Here is a 21,953-nt window from a genome sequence, read left to right as displayed (position 1 = left end):
GGCTCGGGGGCAGCAGGACTACCCGGGGTCAGCGTGCAGAGCGCACAGGGCGGCCGCCTGACGGCGCGCGGGGAGCGCGGACGCAGACGCGGGTGGGGTTCAGGGCGGAGGGAGCGCGCATCGGGGGGCGGGGGGCGGCGTCGGCGCCGGGGGTGGGGGAGCGGGCTGAGCGGCTGCGCGGGCTCCGCTTCAGCCGCTGCCGCTAGGGCGCGGGGGGCGGGGGGCTCGGTGCCTCAGCTCGGCCATTGTGGGAGCCGCTCCCCTCGGCTCCTCTGCGCTCCTCGCCACTGTGCTCCAGACCGGGGCGCGCCTCGCGGCCGCCGCAGCCGCTGCCTGTGCTGCTGCCGCCCGCCGGTCTTCCCCTCCTCCGGCTCCCGGGGTAAGGCGCGGGGCGCGGGGCGCGGGGCGCGGGGCGCGGGGCGGGGGGCGCGGGGCGCGGGGCGCGGGGCGGGGGGCGCGGGGCGCGGGGCGCGGGGCGCGGGGCCGGGCGCGGGCTCCTGCCTGACTGCACCCGGGGCGCGGCGGCGGCGGGGCGCGTGCTGGATCGCGCGGGGCGGCCGCGCCCGAGTCCGGGTAGCCCGCGGCAAAGGGAGGCGGCTTGACAGGCTCGGGCGTCGCGGCCATCCCGGCCTCTCACCTGCAGCGCCGGTGGCGGGCGCCCGGCGTCGCCGAGCGCACGGAGCTGGGGTTTCCCTTCGGCCGGCGCTGCCCGGGCCAAAGGGAGGCGTGTTCTCCGGCAAAATGGGACCCCGAGCCCTCCCAGGACCGGAGAGGGACCTGCGAGAGCGGGCAGGGCCAGGAGGGTACGGTCGCTTCCCGGCCCCAGGTCTCGGCCACTGGTTGTCTGCTGGGTCCCTAGTCGCGCGTCAGCATGGCGCGGCCCCGCTCTTTGTCAGCCGCGCGCGGCGGGCACGCGAACCCACCGGTGTCACCCCTGGCTCGCGGCGCGCCCCTATCCCCGCTGTGGGGAAGGGGATGGAGGCGAGCTGCGGGGGAAGGGCCGCCGCGGGAGAACTCCAGGTGAAGTGCGGGTCGCGGACCCCGCGTGCGGCCTTCGTAGTGGGTTGGGGGCGTGGGCGCGCGCTCCTGTGAATCCCGGATTGATGGAGTGACTAAGGTGACAGAGGGGTGGGGCGAGACCCCGAGGTCAAACAGGTGTTTGTGGGGGTCGAGAGACTGACCAGGGTACAGCTGGGCACGGGAGGTTTCTCCCGGAGAAGGCCTTGGATGAACGGGCCTTTGTAGTAAAATGGGGCGTCTTGGGGAGGAATAGGCGGTTCTGGGAAGAAGCAGGTGGTCTGAAAGGAGGGGCGTTTCCTGCCCAGGGCTGAGGGTAGAGACGGAAGCACAGCCTAAATTTCCCCCGAGGTGGGGCAGTCACTTCAGCACCGGACCTGCTATAAGAGGTGGGAGGTGGCACCAGAAGGTAATTGGGGGAGGGAGTAAATGCTGGGATAAAGGGCAAAGCTGTGCCAGGACCTGGGTCCTTTCCTCTCTGCCTTCTGTGGCTGGATTCCTTTTTGATGTTCCATGGGAAGGGGGCCCACATGCTATTGGCCAGGAGGTGCCCTGGCAGGGCTGTGCTGTCTGCCCAAGGCTGCCTAGAGGCCTACTACACTGTTTGATGTTTCTTTTGTTATCTGTTCCCATTCTGTGCCTGTGGTGGGGATCTGCCTATGACCCAGGAGGCTGTCTCTGCCTTTTGCTGCCTTCAGGCTGAGATTCCTAGAATCCAGGAGGAGCTGTGCCCAGAGACCCATAGTGTCCAGTCATTTAGGCCACCTCACTGTCTCCTACAGCTCTGCGTGCAGGTGTTTCCCATAAGAGAAAGCTGATGGTCTCTAGAGCTACAGTGAGAACTGGTTATTTGGGCTGGATATGGGGCCTTCAGGGAGGCTGGTAGCTGAAGGCATGTACCATCCGAGCTCCAAGGGAGCCGTTGGGGTGGTGCACCATGTGTAGCAGATGGTTCTGCGAAGTAAGCTTGGCCTGACTGAGGGAAGGCTGCCCAGTCTGGCTGGTGGAGCCCAGCTGGCCCCAGAATGATTGTGTTTCCACTCAGATCATTCCACTAGCTAAACTGACCAGAAAAACTGACTTTCTGTACCGCCTCCCCCATTCCCCACCCCATGCTGTGCTATTTATTCCTACAGCCCTTAAAATAAGCAAATGGGTTCTCTAATGCCTATTGTGTGCCATGCATGGCACCAGCTAGTTTTACGTTTGCATTTCACTATGTTCTTAAAACATCATCTAAGGTGAAATGTTACCCCCATTAGCAGATGAGGAAACTGAGTCTCAGAGAGATTAAGTAACTTGCCCCAGATCCCACCAATTGTAAGTGGCCAAACCAGAATTTACTCCCAGGTCTGTCTTGCTTCACGTTTAGAACTTTTTCTAACATATCTGCAGGAGACAGAATGGGAGAAATAAAGAATTTCTGCCTATTCTAGTTCATGCTTTGTTTCATGTCTACCACTGAGATCATGCTTTAGTTTTTCGAAAATATTTCCCATCTGTTGCCCTATTTTATCCTTATACCATTACTGGGAGGTAAGTAGAACAGGAATGTAGTAATAGATGCTATTTATTGAATGCTAATTGGACACCGGGTACTGTTAAGCACTTTACCTGCAGGATCTCATTTATTCCTTGCAAATATACCCTGTCAGGTTAGGTGCTACCATCACCCCCATTTTATAGATGAGGATGCTGAGGCTCAAAGAGGTTAAATGGTTTCCCCAGGGTCACACAGCTAGTAAATGGTGAGGTAGAATTCGAATCCACATCTTTCTGTCTGTGGGACCTGTAAACTTAATCCTTCAAATGGACCAGGTAACAATCATAGTGGTTACTAGTAATAGGAGCTAACTTTTACACAGTGTTTTTGTATGTGTTGTTTTTCTTATTTTAAGGAGGGCACAGCTCCCAGTGGCCCATGGGAGGATCAAGCCGGCAACCTCGGTGTTATCAGCACCACGCTCTAACCAATTGAGCTAACCGTCCCGCCCCTTTACACCTACGCAGTGTTTTAAGATTTATAGATATATTTATATATATTACCTCATGTGATTTCCCCAAAACCCTGTGAATTAGTTTTGCCATATATTATCATCATCCCATTTTCCAGATGGAGAAACTGAGGTTCAGAGAGGTAAAGCGATGAAGTCAGTGGCAGAATCAAGACTAGAACCTCTGCCTCCCAAGTCCCAGAGTTCCTTATGAGACAACCCCTTCATTCTGTTCACATATATTCCTCTCTTCTCCAGATCACATCTCCCTGGGCCCCCAGGCTCTGCTGCTACAGTCCCCACCTGGGCGATGTCATCCTCAGATGAAGAAACGCTCAGTGAGCGGTCATGCCGGAGTGAGCGGTCATGTCGGAGTGAGCGGTCTTATAGGAGCGAGCGATCAGGGAGCCTGTCTCCCTGTCCCCCAGGGGACACCTTACCCTGGAACCTGCCACTGCATGAGCAGAAAAAGCGGAAAAGCCAGGATTCTGTGCTGGACCCTGCAGAGCGTGCTGTGGTCAGAGTTGCTGGTAAGAAATGCCTGAGTGAGTTGGGTGCCTTGGGCGCAAGGGGAGAATGGGCCATTGTGCCCTGGCTGGGTGAGCAGTGGAGGGGTTCAACCCAGGGCTCTCTGAATCAAATTTATTATTACTATTGGCAAGACGGTGAAGTAACGTTAAAGAAAAATTTGAAAAAGGAAAATCTGCCACCCCAACCCCTCCATGCTAACATGAGACCTGTTTTCATTTTTGTGACTTCTTCCCGGCCTCCGTCCCTATGCAGTTATACCGTGTTCCCCCGAAAATAAGACCTAACTGGAAAAGAAGCCCTAGCATGATTTTTCAGGATGACATCCCCTGAACATAAGCCCTGATGCATCTTGTGGAGCAAACCTTAATATAAGACCTGGTCTTATTTTCAGGGAAACACGGTATGTTCCATGCAGTTGCCTTCATGACTTATGTACCATTCTAGATCTGGATCTAACTTTTCCCCCTTACTTTTGTATCAAAGAGATTTTTCATATTACATCTTAGGCTTTATAGATACCATTTTTAAAGGCTGTATAATATTTCATGATTTTAAAAATCCTACTCATTTTTCACTTTTTCGCGATAATAGAAAACGCCACAGCAAACATCTTTATGAATAATAGCACTTGACTTCTGTTGAGTCTTTTCCTTGGGATAAAGTCTTTGGAGAGGGCAATTTCACTGACATTGCCTTCTAAAGGTATGGTACACACTTACGCTTTCCACAGTGCAAGGGCTAGGTCTGCCTGCTCCTGTAGAGAGAGGTACCTGCTTCTTTGCCAAGCGGCAGAGCAACAAGTACATGTTTTGGACTCACAGAGGCCAGGTGTTATTAATAGATTGTGGTCCTGCCCCTGACCAGCCGTGTGACTCTGGGCAAGTCTCTTATCCTAAGAGACTTTCCCCATCCTGAGAACGCTTCCTGTGTAGAGCTGCCTTAAGGATTAGATAAGATAATGTAGGCGAAGCTCTCAGCACAGTTTTTGGCTCAGTGAAGGGGAACTTTGTGAAGTGCTCTCTCTGCTGCTTCCACTGAAGGCATCCAGAACTACCTCGGTGGGTTGTGCTCAGCTTCTCAGCAGGCGTTGGTGCCAAAGTGCAGAGAAGTAGACAAAGCAGTGCCTGCAGCTAATTCAGTGACATCACCCACTTTTAATCCAACACCAAGGCCTATCCTGCTGCGGCTTTTGTGTCTCTCAAATAATGCCCCCTGCCCGGCTCTGCTTTATCATCTCTCACCTGGACCTTCCACCCACAATCTGATAGTCTCCGCCTTCCAGGCTTGCCCTCTTTCCTCCGAATGACTAACGCAGTATTTTGTTCTAAAATGCAAACCTGATCCTGTTAGCTGCTTCTAAACCTTCTCTGCCTCATCATTGCCTGTGGAATAAAGGCTACGGCTTAAAGACCTACTAAAATCAGGCCCCAGCTTGCCACTGCAGCTTCACTTTGTACTCCCAAGCACCCTGCCACCTGGAACTGTACCTTGACCCCTGAGGTGTGCATCCTGCAGGATCAGACCTCTGTGCTTTAACTTCTCTGCACGGTGCCGGGAATCCTGCCTCCTCCTTTAAGTGCCGCCTCCTCTGTCCTTAATGCCCCAGTGGCATCCAAAGCTCCCTCCTCCGCACTCGCACTCGTATTCAGACTTTCCTCTGTGTTCCCTTGTACAGTACAGCAGTTACCCTGCAGGGTGCCTGTCACGCCCTTAGGACTGTGTCTTGTTTATGTTTTTACCCCCAGCTGCGTGCACAGGGCCTTGTGCATGTTGGAAATCAACCAGTATTGACTGGATACAAGGAGTGCTTACAGGAGAATCGCGGTAGATTGTGATCCAGGGACAGGCAGAGGACTGTGATGGCAAGCTAGACAGGGAGAGGGTTCTGTGGGGTACTCAGAGGGAACTCAGGAAAGGCTGTTAGAGGAAGTGAGCTGCCAGGGAGGAGCCCTAGAAGATGGGCTGGAGGGTTTGAACTCTTTCTGGTGGGCCGTAAGGGGCCCTGGGAGGAGGGACTCTTTGTTCCCTTTTGGGCCTGTGGCATCAACCAGCAAATAGTTTTCAGAGCTGTTGGTAAGGTGCAGGAAGAACTCGACTAGTCCCCAGCCTTGAAGGGCTATGGCTGAGGGGCCCCTGGCCTCACACACCCCTCATTCCTGAAGGTGGCAGAGTGGAGGCCTCCTTCTCCGTTCCTTATGCCCACCACCCCTCCGCCATCACTTACAGATCCCTTTGTGATGATTTCCCTTTCCAGTCTTCTCCAAGGAGCCCCATGGGATGATTTGCCTGCTGTTTTACATTCCGAGTTTAGAATAGAAGTGGAGTGGACTCAAGAGGGTTCAATCCCCAGGCTGAGCCCCCAAGGACACCACTGGGTCTACTGAGCAAATGGGTGGTGGGAGCTGGGCTGTTGTTTCTGGCATCCATGCTGATCTTCTTTACATCCTGACACTGCCAGTGACTGTCTTGAGGAGGGGGCTGGGCTAGGGAGGCTGAAAACGGGGAGACTGCCATGGTTAAAAATAATGTGTGCTGCAGTTGGGTGTCTTTAGTTAGCAGGAGAGAAGAGAGGCAGCAGAGGGGGCGGGACTGCTACTTCAGGGCCTGGTTGCAATCTTCCTGCGATTTTAGAACGCGGTGGGGGCTCTAGCAGAATAATTAAACAGGCAGCCTTGCTCTACAGGGATTCTTTCCTGTTAGGTGCAGGAGGGGAGCGTCAGGGAGACCCTGGGTGCTCTGAGGCTCTCTGAAGCCAGAACTTTCATTCTGGGAGGAAATGAAGTCAGTCTTACCCTGGAAGGCAGCTGTGGCCTCCGCAGTTTTCCCTATGGGTCTGGGTTAGGAAGCCCAGTGGGGGTGTCTGGATCAGTCTCACCCTATACAGAGACCTCCCCCTCCCCTGGCCCCATATGCATCCTGAGCTGGTCTCAGGGCTTCGCTTGTGCTTGAGACGCCGGATGGGAAACCCCTGCTAATCACACATGTCAGAGTGAAAGGCATGTCAGGGCTGAAAAAGCTGCTGATCTCAGTCTACAAAGTCAAAACAGGTTCTAGGGGCTCCACACATGCTGTAACCTGATTCTTCTCATTCTCATCCTTTCCCTCCATTTTCTCTCTCATTTATTTGTGAGCCCTATTCTCAACTCCCTAAGCCCAACCACATTGAAATGGAACAATAGTCATTAATGTGAATGCCTTGTTGTTTCTCTTGATCAGTGTTATGGTTTACATAGAGATTTCATAATAACTCTCTGTGTTAGTTAGGACATGTGTTAGAATCTGAGGCCCAGAGGGTTTCAGGGACTTGCTTGTAGTCACACAGGACTGGTAGACCCAGATCTTCTAACTCCAAGTATATTGCTGTTTCCATTTCCTCAGGCAATACCTGGCAATCAGGCCAACCTGAATCTTCTGTGGATAACAATCTAAAGAGCTCATCTGGCCTCCAGACTCACCAGAGAGACCTTCTGGTCACTTCTGGGGGAGATTTCAAGACCCTGGCCTATAGAAAAAGGCAGAGACAAAGATCTAGGAAAGTTTGCATCTTCCCCTCTGATTCTCGGTCATTAGTGAACAACTCATTGGTGGGGGGCAACAGGAAATGGGGACTTGGGGAGGTTACTCTAGCAAATAGCTCAACCCATAGGGTAGAAAAGGGGAGAGGGAAGAAGGCTGTATCCCTTGAAACTTGTGGGGAGTGGGGGAAAACAAGGTGTGGGACAGTGTCACATGGTTGTATACTGCATGACTCTAGGGGGAGCCATTCATACCTGTCATTCATTGTAGATTTGTATATTTATTATGACAAGTTTCCTGCAGATGGCAGTAAAGTGTCTGGAAGAGGGGATCATGTTTGGGCTAGGGGCCGGGTGCAGGAGGGATTCACCATCCACCTATCAATCAGGTATCACATATTCAGGAACCTCCCTGTTCTTGGCATTGATTCTCAAAGGTGGCTGAAGACGTGGTCCCTTCTTCATGGAACTCAGTCTAATTGAGAGGACAGAGGGGAAAAATAATTACCTTCCTGTGGGTATTGTGAAAGAGAGGGGCAGAGTGACTCAGGGCTAAAGACTGGCCTCCTACTTAACCAGTAGAAAGCATCTACTATAGGATTCATTCTTAGGAGCCCCCCAGCAGGTGCTGATGAAATCATCATCCCCAACATCTGCTCCAATGTGGCCTCCCCCAGGAAGCCTTCTCTGATCTCTCCAGTCAGATGGCAAATGTATCTCTACTCACCCCTTGTTTCAGTTGGTCTTATATTAAAGTTAATTGTTTCCAGGTACGTTTCCCCCACCAGATCTGGAGCTCACTGTAATCAGGAGTCCCATCTTACCCTTCCTTGTGTTGCCCCAGGATCTCACTCTTTGAGGGTGGGCTCGAGAACCTAGAGGCTCAGTGAGGGCTGTTAAATGTAGCTCAGATGCCGATGTTTGCTCCTGCTTTCAGAGCCTAAGCTCAGCTGTGGGAGTCACTCAAGGGCCTGCCCCCCAGGCAGACAGCATTGCACATAAGTGCGTGATCAGAGGAAGGGATTTGCTCCTCTGTGTCCAGGTGTCTGTCCTCCAGGATGGAAACTCTGAGAAGGCACCTCCATGCTTGTTCGTTCACTCATTCATTCATTCATTCAGTTAAAAAAAATGGATTTAGCCCCAGTTATGTGCCAGGCACTGCGGAGACAACTGCATCTGGAGTCAGAAAACTTGGGCAAGTGACTTGACTTTTCAAAGCCTCAGTTTCCTTATGTATAAAAGGGAGATGCTGACATCTGCTTCACATGATCATTGAATGAGAACCAGAATGTGCTTGACAAACACAGGCTAACGTGCCTGTTACTGCATTTAGCAGTCTCATTCCTTGTAACTTCCCTGGGCCACTAGAAGAGGCAGTGGAGACTCCAGGAAGGCAATAGTTCCCCAGGCAAGCGAGGCCTCTTAGTTCCATCCCTTCCTTTTGTTCACTCTAGGGCTTTGTCAGAGAGCAGATGGAAATACTTTTTTTTCCTGGTCAAGCCACTGGGGAGAAGAAGGGAATACAGGAGTGGGAAATAGGGCCCTAAAAACAATTCCATTGGGAACCCTTTCTCCTGAGCAGACAACCTTCTTTGCCCCGAAGCTCTTTGAGTTTTGCACCTGAGGAGGCTCCTTCCTCCCCAGCTTGTCTGCTTCTTCCTGGCAGTATCTATCCTCAGAGTCCCTGGCCCTGTCCTGGAGTTTGGTTTCAGTAGCAGAGAGATGAGCAGGAGACAGTTTCCTGAAAGTGGGGCAGAATGAATTGTAGCTACACACGACCAGCTCAGCTCCAGCTCTTTGAAAGTAAATCTGGGTCACAGTAGCTGGAAGGATGAAAAATGACCACGTGGGCAGAATTCTGTGCAGGCAGCAGAAAAGACAGCTATCCTTTCTCTGAGGCTCAGGGTCCCTATGGGACCCCAGCTGGTGAGAGAAGGTGGTTGCTGCTTTGCAAAGTGCCGTCTTTATGCTGTAGGTATTCCATCATGTTTTCCTAGGGACTTCCCAGGTGATGCAGAGAAAGGTTGGAATGGCAGCCTGACTCATGCTTTTCTGTTTTGGAGCAGCCAAGGACTGAGGTTAGCAATGCGGGGGAAGGGCTGGTTAATTTGGGAGCTGCCTAAGGCTATCATTTCTGTCCTTTGGGATTCGAGATGTGACTACCAGAGGAGCTGACAATGCAGCACGATCTAGGGCTGCACTTATCTTTTATTTCATCAGTCCTCCCCCTGGTAAGAGGTCTGTGAACATGCCTGGGTGTATTAATAACCCGTCATCCCCAAAGTGCTATCCTGAGCCTGACCAGTTGCTGCGGCTAGGACCTGCTGTGATTTGGCCCTGTGTCTGCCTGTTGCCACCTGTCAGGTAGAAGCCAGCCAGCTTCCTGGCTCTGCCTTGGCTCTCCTGCAGGAGCAGAACTGGTGCTGCTGGCTAGAATCTCCCTCTGGACTTAGGATGCTGTCTCAGAGAAGGTCTGGGAGCCCCTGTAGCTTGAAGAGTGATCATGGCTGAAGTTCTGTGCCTCCCCCCCGCCCCCAGAAGGTACCAGATTTTGCTTTGTGATCAAGGAGAGGATTCTGCCTGGAGCCTCAGGGGGTGTGTCTCTGGCCATGCCCTTCCGTCTTCATTCCCGCCGTTAGTAATTTCCTTGTTTACTCACTCTTCCATTTGTTCACTGAAGGGAATGTCTTTGGCAGACAGTTGGAGAGCCAGTTCCATCATTTGCCATTTGGGTGACTCTGGGAAGCTACTAACCTCACGGAGCCTCGCTTTCTCATGGTTAAAATGGGGGACCAAGAGTGCAGAGTCTTGTAGGGTGGATTCAATGAAATAGTAGGAATAAGGTGTGTAGCCCAGTGCCTGCTATGCAGTCAGCCCTTGGTTTGTATTAGCTATTCTCATTAATATCATTCATTCACTCATACACTTGTTCACTAATTGATGAATGTGTTGATTTATCCTTTTGCTCACTCATTGATCATGTTTTTTTAACAGATATTTCCAGGACGTTTTTTGGCTAGGCTCAGACTGGGCTTCAGAATCCAGCTTCCCTCTGGAAGAAAGCTAGAATGCAGCATGCGCTGCGTATACTGCAAGCCCAAAGAGAGTTATGAGGAAGTTCTGTGAGGGAAGGGCTTCCCCCTACTCCTGCCGTCACTCCTAGCTTAGAGCAGTGGTAGCATTTGATTGGGACTTGGAAAAGAAGTAGGAACTTGCCAGGACAACCTGAAGAGTGAGGGCATGTCCCTGTTGGCTTATTTCTAGCTCTCTTTTCTTTGACCTCAGTAGAAAGGAACCAAAGGAAATGAAGACAGAACAGCTGGTGGAAGTTAGGAATTAAAGAATTCAGAGGGTGGTTTGGGGAGTTGAACTCTGGACTCAGTCCAGGAGATCCTGAGAACTGATGCCAGCTGGGATCCCCTTGTAAATAATAGCTGGAAAAGCTACTGTGTATTGAGTTCTACATGGGGTGGTGACAGGCAGGCTGGAAACTGAGCACTAATCCCGAGAGGCTCTAGAGAAGTGGCTGCTGTTCTTGATTGAGATCAGAGTCACCAGCATGAAGGGAGGCCTGGGGCACAGGCCCCTCTCGCAAGAACAGAATTTCTGTGATTTTTAAAGACTTCAACCCTAATGTATCTCAACTTTAGTCTCTCAAGACTACGTCCTCGAAATCCAGACACATTTTACATATATCATGTAATCCTCATAAACCCTGTGGGAAGTAGTTGCTGTTCTCCCTGTTTTACAGAAGAGAAAAGTTAAGGAACTTGTCTGAGGTCATCCAGTGAGCAGAGTGGAGCTGGGGTCCCCAATGCAGACTGTGCAAAGCACCCTCTGGAATACCACATGTACAGTATGCCCTTTGGAATTGTTCATTGCTGTGGCTCAGGTTGGCCTAACTCCAAATCCCCTGCATTCTTCAGAACATTTCGAATGTATACTGAAGTAGTGAGAATAGTACAATAAACACCCCTGGTCCAGACTCAAGAATCATCAACAATGAATCCCCTGGCCCAGACTCAAGAATTATCAATTCATAGCCAATCCTATTTCATTCACACACCCTATTCCTGCCTCCCCAGTTTCAGTAGTCCCATACTTTCACCTCCCAAACTTTTAGACTATTATAGCACCTTTTCCCCAGTAGTAAACACATCAGTTTATCTGCTCAGTAGTCATATTTGAAGACTGTGACTAGTCCCACTTGACCCATTTCCCAGAGGCAGTCATGAGAGATTCCACACCCAAACACAAGGGCCCAGGGGTAATACCTCCCTTTCAGTGTTGTTTGTCTGATCCTCTGGTCCTTCCAGCTTGAGAGTCATGCCCTACTCCCCGAATGCAACAGAACTAGGCTAGAACAGGTCAATTTTAGTATATGTGCTGCCGAAGCGAGCACACTAGAGCAGGTCAGAGCCAGGCTAGATCCTGAATATGAATCAGGACCCTGCCAGAGTAATTGAGTAACGTATCCTAAAAATGGATTTCGAGGATGTAGTCTTGAGAGACTAAAGTTGAAATGCATTTGGGTTGAAGTCTTTAAAAATCACAGAAATTCTGTTCTTATGAGAGGGGCCCGTGCCCCAGGCCTCCCCTCATGCTGGTGACTCTGACCTTTTTTTTTTTTTTAAAACATTTTTTTATTATTTTCAGGTGCAGAAAACAATGTAATAGTTAGACATTTATCATTTATATCCCTCACACAGTGACAACCCCTTTCCCCCCATCCACTACCGCTCTGACATCGCACACAGCCATTACATTTCCACTGTCTCTATTCCTAATGCTGTACTCCACTTCTTGTAACTATGTATATATATATATATATATACACACATATATATATGTAAAATTGTAGTTGACATTCATTATTGTTCAGCTTCAGCTTCAGGTGTACAGTGCAGTGATCAGGCATCTACATCATTGGTGACTCTGATCTTAATCAAGAACAGTAGCCACCACTGCTCTAGAGCCTGTCAGATTTGTGCTCAGTTTCCCGCCTGCCTGTCACCACCCCTGTAAGAGTTTCCACCCTGAGGTAGTATTGGATGGAGAGATGTTGTTTCAAGTAGAGGGGAGGAGCCACACCTCCTAATTTGGGGAACCTCCCAGTTCCCCCGAGTACAGCCTGCCTGCAGCCTTTTGGTAGGAATCTCAGAGGCTCCACACAGGGTGAGACCCTCTCCTGCCCCAGAGAACAGAGGCTGGGTGTGGCTGAGTATGCAGGGGCTCATGTTAGCCTGATTCTTTCCAGAGAGGAAATAAAATAGTTACATTCACAGAGAGGCTGGAAGATAGTAGAGGGGTCAATACCTTTTCTAGCTACTATTGATCTGTTCCAAATGCCAGGCTTTGTGTTTGGCATCTTACATGCTTTATTTGACCCAATCCTCCAAACAACTTCAGGAGGCACATGTGCTACAGTAGAGGAAACAGAAACCCAGAGAGTTTGGTAACTTACTCCAGGTCTCCCAGACAGTAAGGCGCCAAGCTAGGAATGGCACTCTATGCCTCCGGCAACCCAGTGCCTCCCCCATTACAAGGAACAGTAGTTTAATAATAGCTAACATCTGCACTGCACGTCAAGGTTCACAGAGTGCCTGAACACCGATCATCTCCGCTGCCTCAGAAGCCAGGGGCTGGTGAGGCATTCCACGCCCCTTTGGGACAGCTGCCTATCAGGGGTCCAGTCTCTGCTCATGTCCCTGAGTAAGGATTGGACATTCTTTGGCATTGGCTCTGACAAGCCAGGGGAGAAGGCCTAGGAAGAGACTGAGGTAGAGAGACTTGTCCAGTTGCTATGGTAACCCAGATGGCTGAGTAACCATTTTGAGGGTTGCTATGGTGACAGGGTGCCGGGCTGCTGGGTGGCAGGGATCTTGTCTTCCTGGGTGGCTGGCACCATCCAGGCCTCTTAAATTAGCGATGTTGCACTTTCTGAACAGAAGAGGGCAGCATGATGATAGGCAGAGGCTTCCCACCCCAAAGCAGATTTGGGAACTTGAGGCAAAACTTAGTGTTTCCAGCAGCTGGACAGAAAGGGAACTTTTTTGACTGGGATGGCCAAAGTTAGTGTCTGAAAGGTTGGTGGGGCTGAGCCTGGAGGCAGGTCTCCTGAATCTAGAACTAGACGATTTTCTTCAAAGAGCTGGCTTGGGGCAACCCCTTTAGTGTCTGCTTCCAGCTACTGTTGGGCAACATAAAAAACTCAGGAGACAGCCTACCCCTGCAAGGAGGAACAGAGAGAACACACACACACACGCACACACACACACAACCTCTATTAGCAAATTATTTATAAAGCATCAATAACACTTGTAAAATAATGCAGCATGAGCCAAGCTGAAGAAGTGATAGGAGTAAACCTTCTAGAGGTTGGAGGAGTAGCGCTAACAGGAGAAATAATTTTGCACTTCCCTCTTTCATCTCTGCACATGAAGTGCCCTCTGCTCTTGGCCACTGAGTGGACACTGAATTGGATTCTCAATTATCTTGAATCTAGCCCACATCCCCCACTCCCATGACTTCGGTGAGGCATTCATGCCCTCAGCAAATATTTATTGAACATCTACTAAGTGCAAAGCATTGTGTTAGGCCCTGTAATGAAAAAAAGATGAAATAGATGTCTCTGCCTCAAAGAACTTATGAACCAGGAGGTTGAGGCAGTGGTGCAGACACCTACCTTAGGTGTGGGTGCTCCAGGAATGGAAGAGAAAAAATGCAGTTGGGATTTTGAGAAGAGCCTCTTCTACTGGGATTCACTGAAAATCACTTTATGTAGGGTGAGCTTTCAAGATGGGTAGGATTTCAGTAGGTGGAGTTGGTGGGTGGAGGACATTCCAGGCAAAGGCTCAGAGTTTGATTATAGGGGAAGATGCTGCACATGAGGGTATCCTGCGAGATAAGCTTGTAAAGGAAGGTAGACGTCAAAGTATGGAGGACTTTGAACTCCAGGCACTGATAAGGGATACTGTGAGAGATAAGCATACTTTCTTCTTAAATACCATACATAGCCTCCTAGCTACTCAGAAGCCACAAGGCAGCTGAGTATTTTAGGGTCATCTGGTTCACTTATTCATGCATTTAATCAAAATTTTAAACAAATATATAATGAGTGCCCTATATGTGCCAGGTCATTTGCTAGAGGCTAAGAATCCTGTGTGAACAAGACAGACAGCAACCCCAGGTCTCCGGCAACTAATGATTTGGTAAGGATGAAAGACACTGAATGATAACTTCAAGGGTGTCAGATATTACCAAATGGGGAGTAGTCTCGTGGATCGAGGCAGGCTTCCCAGGGGGAGTTTCAGCAGAGGTGTGAGCCAGGCCAAAAGAGGAGAGCAATGAAGGGTTACAGCCCGGGAGAAAAGTAGGTGGGAAGGCAAGAGAGCACAAGAGCACATCTGAGGAGCTGAAAGAAGTTCAAAGTGGCTGGGCCTTATGGAGAGGGGCACTTGAGAGACTTAGGTGGGGGAGGTCACCCAGGAAAAAAATAGGGTTTTATTTACTTGTATTACCCTTTTCCCCCACTAGATGCCCTTCTGAGCACATCCTGCCTCCTTCTGCTTCCCCCATTGCAGCCTCCTTAGAAATGCAACAGCAGTCGTGCCATCAGAAGCAAAGGAAAATCATAGACCAAAAGGAGAAGCCTCAGAGCTGTCCCAATTGTGTGGTCAGGCTATAAATTTAGACTCGCTTGGAAAAAAAACAAAAACCGCCCCTTCATAGGCTTCCTTCTTCCCATCCCCCCAGAAGCTGCTTTGTTCCTCTCTCCTTGTAAAAATTTTCTCTGTGTAAAACAGGAACATCAGCCAAACATGTGGAGTTCCCCCTTTCCATTCATTAGAAGAATGCATTACTTCAAAATCTCATGGAAACATTTAAATGCAAGTCTTGTCGAGAGAGTTACTTGAGTCTGAGAAGCCCAAGTAACAACTAGCCACAACTCAAACCAGAACTTTCTTCATTAATTACCGCGTTTCTTAACAGGAATCTCAACCCCTTGCCCTGGCCCGCCAAGCCTTTCAGGCCTTCCACAAAGCCTGATTCCCAGAACAGACTCGCTCTCCCTTCTCGTCCTTGTCTTTCCTCACCTTTGATGAGCCTCAGTCGCAATTCTTGAGGAATCTGCTCAAAAGTGGCACATGTGGCACATGCAGCAGCCCCAGGAGGGGATGGAGGGGCTCTTTAATGAAAATGAAGAGGAGATGTCTGTTTCAGGGGTGAGGGTGGAGGTGAGTGTGTGTGTATTTGTGGGCCTTCTTAGCCCTACCGGTATAAAATAATATGGGAAATGCAGATGACTCAGCACTGATACAGTCAAGATCCCCAGAGTTAGCATTTCTATATTCTCTGCTGTTTATGAAAAATGTGCTTATGCCATCAATCATCAGCTCCTTCATCCTGCATCTTCTACTAAAAGCCTTTTATTTATTTTAAAAAGAATAAACCTCAAGCTTATTCACCTCCTTTTCTTGAACTGAGCTCATTAGCAGCTGACACCAAACTGTGAACTAGCTTTTTTTAAGCACAAAGGATTGAACTGGAAGGACATGAGCATTTGTCCAAGATCCTCCCTGTCTGTCCTCTTGTGGCCCTTCCCTGTATGATCTCTCTGCCTAGAACTTGGGCAGGTCAGCAAAACTTGATGGAAAAAGATATGATTAATGGCTTGCTCACCCGATTTCTGACTTTGCTGTGATGTGGAAAGCACCAGTGTGCACCTATTAGTGAAAAGCATCATTTCTTCTTCTTGTTATTAATGCACTGAGCATTGACCAAATACTTGGCACTACTCATAGCATACAAAGACGCAGGCCTTGTCCCTGGGGATGGCGGTGTTGAGGTGGGGGTGGGGTGGGGAGGGGGGGAAAGGGTCCGTAAGAAGCTGCTCATTAAAAATCGAGAGAATGGGAACTGTAATGGAAGCCCAAGTCCCAATTTTGGCTGCTCAATGTTGCATGAATTCTTTTTTTACTTGCAAATGTGATGTTATTGTGAGATTAGTTTGCCCACAACCACTTCTCCACCCCCTGAAACATCTAGTTAACAGACTTGATGAAGCTGGGAAGGATGATGGCTGGCTGGGGGCAGCTGTGGGCAAAGATCACCTGCCTTTTCCCTGAGTTCCTCATTCACGGTTCTTGGCCCCAGTGCAGCCTATGAATCCACAGCTGAATGGAGGATGGGATGTCATTGGTAACTCCCTCCTCAAAGTGGTCCCAAATAAATCCCTACGCATATTTACCAGCTTCCTTTCTTCACTTTCCTTTTCCCTGACCGAGAATGCCTGGCTTCCCTTTTTCTTTTCCTGACTAGTTAGGGCGCCAGAATCCTTTTCTTTGTTCCTTAACCGTCCTGGTTCCGTCTCGGTTTCCTACATTCCTCCCTTTTGATCTGAGTGTTGGAATGGCTGTCACCGTGTAATCATGTTGGGTCCCTCCTCTTGTTCACCCCACGGTGCAGGGAGAATCCTATTCTCCTTCCTCCCTCCGTTGTCATTTCTCGGCCTCGGGCTCTGCCCCCTTGGCCTGGTTTACTTCGTGGTGCTCGGTCTGCCCTCTCATTTCGAGGTGTGCCTTCCATCTCTGGAAAGGCCTTTGTTCCTGGGGCTCTTTGTGGTCTCCGTGTTCCCTCGGCCTCGTACTGCAGCCCGTCCGGGTCTTGCCCTGTCCTCGTTCCGACCGGGTCTAGCCGCGGGGTCTCAGGCAGCTAGGTCTTTGGCTCTCTCCGCTCCTTTCAGTGCCTCCAGGTCCTTCTCCTGCAGCGGCACAGGCCCAGCTCGGTCGCTCTCCGGCCGGGGGCGCCGTCCTTTGTCCCAGCTCCGGGTGGAGGTCCGCTCCGAAGGGGGCCGCCCGCCCACCCCGTGGCGCCGGCTCCGGGGTCTCCCCGCCCGCGCGGCCGGCCCAGCCGTTCACCCTGACGCGCGCGTGCGGCCTCCTGCTCAGCCGGGCGCCCGCCGAACACCCCCGCCCCCCCGGGCTCGGCCCCTGGTGCCCGGCGGGCGCGGGTGCGCAGCCACCGGGGGACCCGTGTGGGCAGACGGGGCCCAGCCAGTCGCAGCCCGGGCCGAGGACGCGCCGGGCGGCGGAGGCGGCGGTGCGAGGGGCGGGGAGCGGGCCGGGCCTGGCGCTGCTGACAGGAGGAGCCGCCGCCGCCGCCCGTCGCCGCCCGTCGCCGCCACGCCGGGGCGGGCTGAGGGAGGAGCGGAGCCGAGGGGTGGGGAGGCGGAAACGCGAGCCGGGGCCGGCGGGCTGCGAGCGGGCTGAGGAGCGGAACGCGACGGACTGCCAGGCCGGGCGCCGCGGGCGGAGAGCGGACAGCCAGGGCGCCGCTGCCGTCTCCCAGCCGCACAAAGGGCCGAGGCCGGGGCCGGGGCCGCCTCGGCGCGCGGGCCTGGAACCGGCGTCGGCCGGAGCCCGGGGAGAGCGCGGCGCGGGCGGCCATGGCTGGCTACGTGCCGGGTCAGCAGCCGGCCAACCGCAGCCAGGAGAAGGAGTTCGTGCAGGCGTACGAGGATGTGCTGGAGCGCTACAAAGGTGCGGCCGGGCCCGGGGCCGGGTCGGGGGCCGGCGCGGCGCGGCCCTCCGAGTCCGCTGCAGGTGGGGCGGCCGGGCGGGGTCGCGCCCACCCGGGCGGCGGGCCGGCCTCCGAGCCGCCGTTTCTCCGGCCCAGGGTACTCACAGAGCTGGGACAAAGCCCAGCGGTTCTCGCGCACCATCGACGGCGCTTCCCAGAGCACTGGTTACATTATTTAGCCCTTATCTGGCCCGGCTGGAAGGAGGCGAGACCAGGGCTGGCTTTGGAGCCCTCCTCCTGGGGGGAGCTGCCGAGGCGGAGCGGGGACGGGGAGAAGCCACCCATCCTGCGCCCTGTGCGGCTCTGCCCCGCAGAGCCGCGGACATCTGCGTGCCGGCCAAGGGTCCCTCGCCCCCTTTTGTCTCTCTCAGGCTCCCTTCGGTCGCGTGGCAGCCGAGTGGGAACCCCCTTGGCTTCCTGGGGCCGGTGCCCGTGAGTGTGCAGTTCTGGCGGCCAGGCCTCCTCCCCCCCTCACCCACCTCCCCGGGGGTGTCGAGCCTGACCGGGGCTGGGGTCTATTGCTTCTTTTCTCAAAAGTCAGGATTTGTTTGGGAGCTCGGATTTCCGCCCCGGGAGGCCCTCTTCCGAAGCAGTGCTGCCGGTTAATGCCTCACCTAAGCCTGGGGTGAAGACTGGAAGTTTTGACAGGCCAGTGGGTCTGGGGACAGCGTTGCCCGAACTGCTGCAGCTGCCCCTTCCGTGGCAGCCAGGGATGCGTGGCCTTGGGAGCCCCTACCTTGATCTTTTCACATCCAGTTCTGGGGTTTTGCTTTGTGTGGCCCTTGTGCTTTCCACAGACATGGAGATCTTCCCAGAAACTCCATAGGCTGCACTTTCTCCTCTTTGATTCAGCTGGGGCCCTTGTGACTGGGCCTTTAGTTTCTTTTCATCCGAAGGAGAGGAAACTTCAGCCCTTTTGACTGAGTCCAGCATACTTGTTTACGACTCCTACCCAGCGAAGGGAAACTAATGAAGAAGCTGTAAAATGCTCCTTGTTTTTCCTTGTGGCATTAGAGCCCTGCTTGGGAATGCAGCCGGAGAGGGAGAGAGAGAAATGAAATGCTAAAATGAACCAGCTTAGGGAGTTCTACTTGTTCCCTTCTGCATCAGCTCCTGTAAGCTGTCCAGGTTTTCCTGCCTGCAGCAAGTTTTCTGTCAACCCCCTGTGGTCTTTTAAGACATGTGGTTCGTTTCAGAGCACAAAGAGGGTTAGATTGTGCTGCTGAACTTCATTGAAAAAAATGCTGCTAAGGGACCGGTGCCATTAAGTTTCCTTCGCAGGCTTTTGAGTAACACTGCGCTCTTCAGAGGGAGGATCCTCTGGGCCTGTCTCGGGTTTGGTGGCAGCTTTAAAAACCGGCAGAATTAAAACAAAAACAGGTGAAAAAAATCTCAGTACCTCACTAGATCATGTTGCTGGTGGCCTCCAGCTGAAAGGAAGTTGGATTTCCTAGCGTATGAAACTAGGAAAGAAGGGGGAAGTAGGGCTTGTTCCAGGACGGGCCTCTGGTGTTCGGTCCTTTTTAGCTGTCTCACTCAGTTTGGCTTTCCTCTGAAGGACTTTGATCAGACGTATAGGAATTTGATCCTTCCCAGACACAGATCTCTTTCTTGAGGGGAGGAATGAGTCAAAAATGGTTGGCCAAAGTGGATTAACTTGAGCTGTTTGAGGTTGTCATGCAGTCTGTTCTATGATAGGTGCAGAAGAATTTCTCTTCCCTCCCCGCTGCACCATTCTCACTGGGAAGTCAGGATGGATTAGCATCCGGGCCTTTGTTACTTTGCTGTAGGGAATTCCTGCATTTTCCAGACTCAGAAATCTCTTTACTGCCTTAATAGGAGAACTGTTTGCCTAAGCTGGAATCAATGGAGTGATCAGGGGAGGTAGTTTGTGAGGTTAAAGCCAGGGATTCGATTTGGGGAGACTTGGGGGAAATATTGATGATGATGGGGTTCCAGACTCTCATTGGTTGGCCACCAAATTATTTGGATCTTTCTCTGCTGCTATTCATTTGTAGTACCCCATTCTACCAGTGAAAGAGGATTTTTGTATTCAGAAGGAGAGCTAAAGTTTTCAGCTACATAAAATGCCCCTAGAAGGGGCAAAGGTGAGAAGGGAAGTGATGCACTTGCAGTGTAAGGACGTAGAACAGTTTATTATAGCTGTATTAGGAATGGTTGTCAAGCATAGATTTTCCAGAATTGTGCCTGGCAACCATTTCTCTGTACATTGGTAGTGAGCATGGTTTTGGCAGGATTAGATGATTCATCAAGGACGTAAACACTCTCTCTCATTTCCTAAATATCCCAAAGGCTCTTTCAGAGTCTGACTGGCCAGCAAATAGGAGGAGGTATTAGATTATAACTCTGGATCCTAACAGTTCAGAGGGAGCAGCAACCAACAGAGCCAGGGTGTGTCCTTGATTCTTCCAGTCTTCCAACAATTATTAAATATCTATTAGAGGTAACAGAATGTTAAGCTCTGGAGATGCCAGAATTATGAATGAGACCCGTTTTCTGCCCTTGGTTGTTCACATCTAGGAAGGGAAAGATATATACAAACATCTCATTATAATACTGTGTTAAGTGTTAGAACAGAGGTGTGTGGAAAGTACTGTGGAAGCAAGAGGAGGGTTGAATCTCTCCCCTTGGGTTCACTGAGAGACTTGACAAAGGAGGTGACACTTCAGTGAGCCTTTAGGGATGAATGGAATTTGGTCAGATGGAGGAGGTGGGAGGGGAGGAGGCCGAGGGAATAAATAATATGTGCAAAGGCATGAAGGTATGAAAGTGAATGAAGGGCTTTGAGGAAGATGGAGTAGTTGGGTGTGACTAAAGGGCTAGAGTTTTGATGGGAACACGATACTGTAAAGGGCTCTGAGTCCAGATTCTTCTATGGTTTTATATCATGGGCAGTGGGGGAGTCATTCATTGAAAGTTTTCAAAAAGCAACAATTCGTATGCCAATTTTATTGATTCATAATAGAGGACGTACCTGTTCAATGGTTGGAATACTTACATCTCTGTCTGGGGCACTCTTTCCCTGTACCAAAGTGCTTATAAAGCTAGTAATCAGATGATTGCTTAGTAAACATAGAAACAAAGAAAAAAGAGGTGCATTGTTTTGCGGACTATTGCATCCAGATGATGATATGGGCCAGTCACAAAGTCCCTCTCTGTAGATTCAGATCCTTATGAACACCAGAGGAAACAAAGAAGAAACAAGAGGTACTAAGAGAACCAGGACCTGATTTTTCTAGGATGGTGACAAAGTCTGTTGTAGAAGCTGGCTACATGTGGCTATAGTTTTAGGTTTTAGTGAGAAGGTTTAAAAACAAACAATCTAGGTTCATGGTGGTTGATTAAGCAGAAAGGGTAATATGGAGGTCGGGTCAGGCAGAATTAGACTTTGTTTTCACAAAGTCCTAAAGTCTAAAGTGTCTTTACCTGTCAGGCTGGACTAGGAATAAAACAGAACATTCACATTTAAACATTGGTAACATGGACTATCTGGTATTTAAAACTTAAGAGTTCGTGCCAGGTGTCATGGGTTATATGAAGATAGTTAGGACTGATTTTTGTTCATCGTATCACAGAAAAGAACTTACATAACTTCCTGCACAGAGAGGAGTGAAGGGTCTGTGTGTTACTTAATGTACAAAACCAGCAAGGCAGCGTAGTAGATATAGTAGAAGGAGACTAGGCTTTGACTTTCTTAGTCTTGCGCTCCAGTCCTAGTTCTGCAACTTAACTTGTGTTGTGCGACCTTGGAAAAGTTGCTTAACTTGTAATCTTTGAGTTTTTCATCTGTTAAAATGGAGATGATAATGCTAACTCCTTGGGATTCATGAGACTATAAGTGAGCTATTGGCACGTATTAGGCCATTAATATTTAGAAAAACCTTCATGTATATAATACTTTGTATTTTACAAAGCAGTTTTATATTCATTATCTTATTTGATCTTTCTAATATCCTGTAAGGAAGGTATTAAACACATGGGTAAATTTAGGCATAGAGACTTACATTATCGTCCAAGCACCAGGGTCTATCTAGACTTCTAGGTGACAGTTTCACACTGTTTCACAGGAGGAAGGTTTAAAACCAGAGCAGTGACTTGGGTTGAGATAATTGTGAAAACACTTTGTTAGTGTCATTATTATTAGTTTTAGTCTCTGAACTATAAGTCACATACCTTGTGTGGCCTACGTTTTCAAATCTGTGCTCTGTGGAGAATTTTTTTCCCCGTATGGGAAAGGTTTCATGGTATATAAATCACTTTGAAATTTTATACAAAAGCAATGTAGTGCAAAGTG

The 21,953-nt window shown here is 50.6% G+C and overlaps 1 protein-coding gene across 17 annotated transcripts in view; it reads left to right on the top strand.

Moving 5' to 3' along the window:
- The first annotated feature begins 253 nt into the window (after nucleotides 1-253).
- Nucleotides 254-21,953, top strand: part of MACF1 (microtubule actin crosslinking factor 1) — a 312,440-nt gene continuing 290,740 nt past the window's right edge. For 16 of the 17 annotated variants that reach the window (XM_081054961.1, XM_081054954.1, XM_081054959.1 and 13 more), the window contains exons 1-2: nucleotides 254-379; nucleotides 3,270-3,541. In XM_081054961.1, the coding sequence (XP_080911087.1) occupies nucleotides 3,322-3,541 (220 nt within the window). In that variant the 5' untranslated portion in view covers nucleotides 254-379; nucleotides 3,270-3,321. Of the gene's footprint in view, nucleotides 380-3,269; nucleotides 3,542-17,317; nucleotides 17,599-21,953 lie in introns of those variants that run through there. The other variant, XM_081054952.1, reaches the window with a different exon arrangement.

Source organism: Rhinolophus hipposideros (assembly GCF_964194185.1).
Source record: "Rhinolophus hipposideros genome assembly, chromosome: 8".
Classification (NCBI taxonomy): Eukaryota; Metazoa; Chordata; class Mammalia; order Chiroptera; family Rhinolophidae; genus Rhinolophus; species Rhinolophus hipposideros.
The sequence above is the reverse complement of the archived record's forward strand: the minus strand, read 5'-3'. Positions and strand labels throughout refer to the sequence as shown.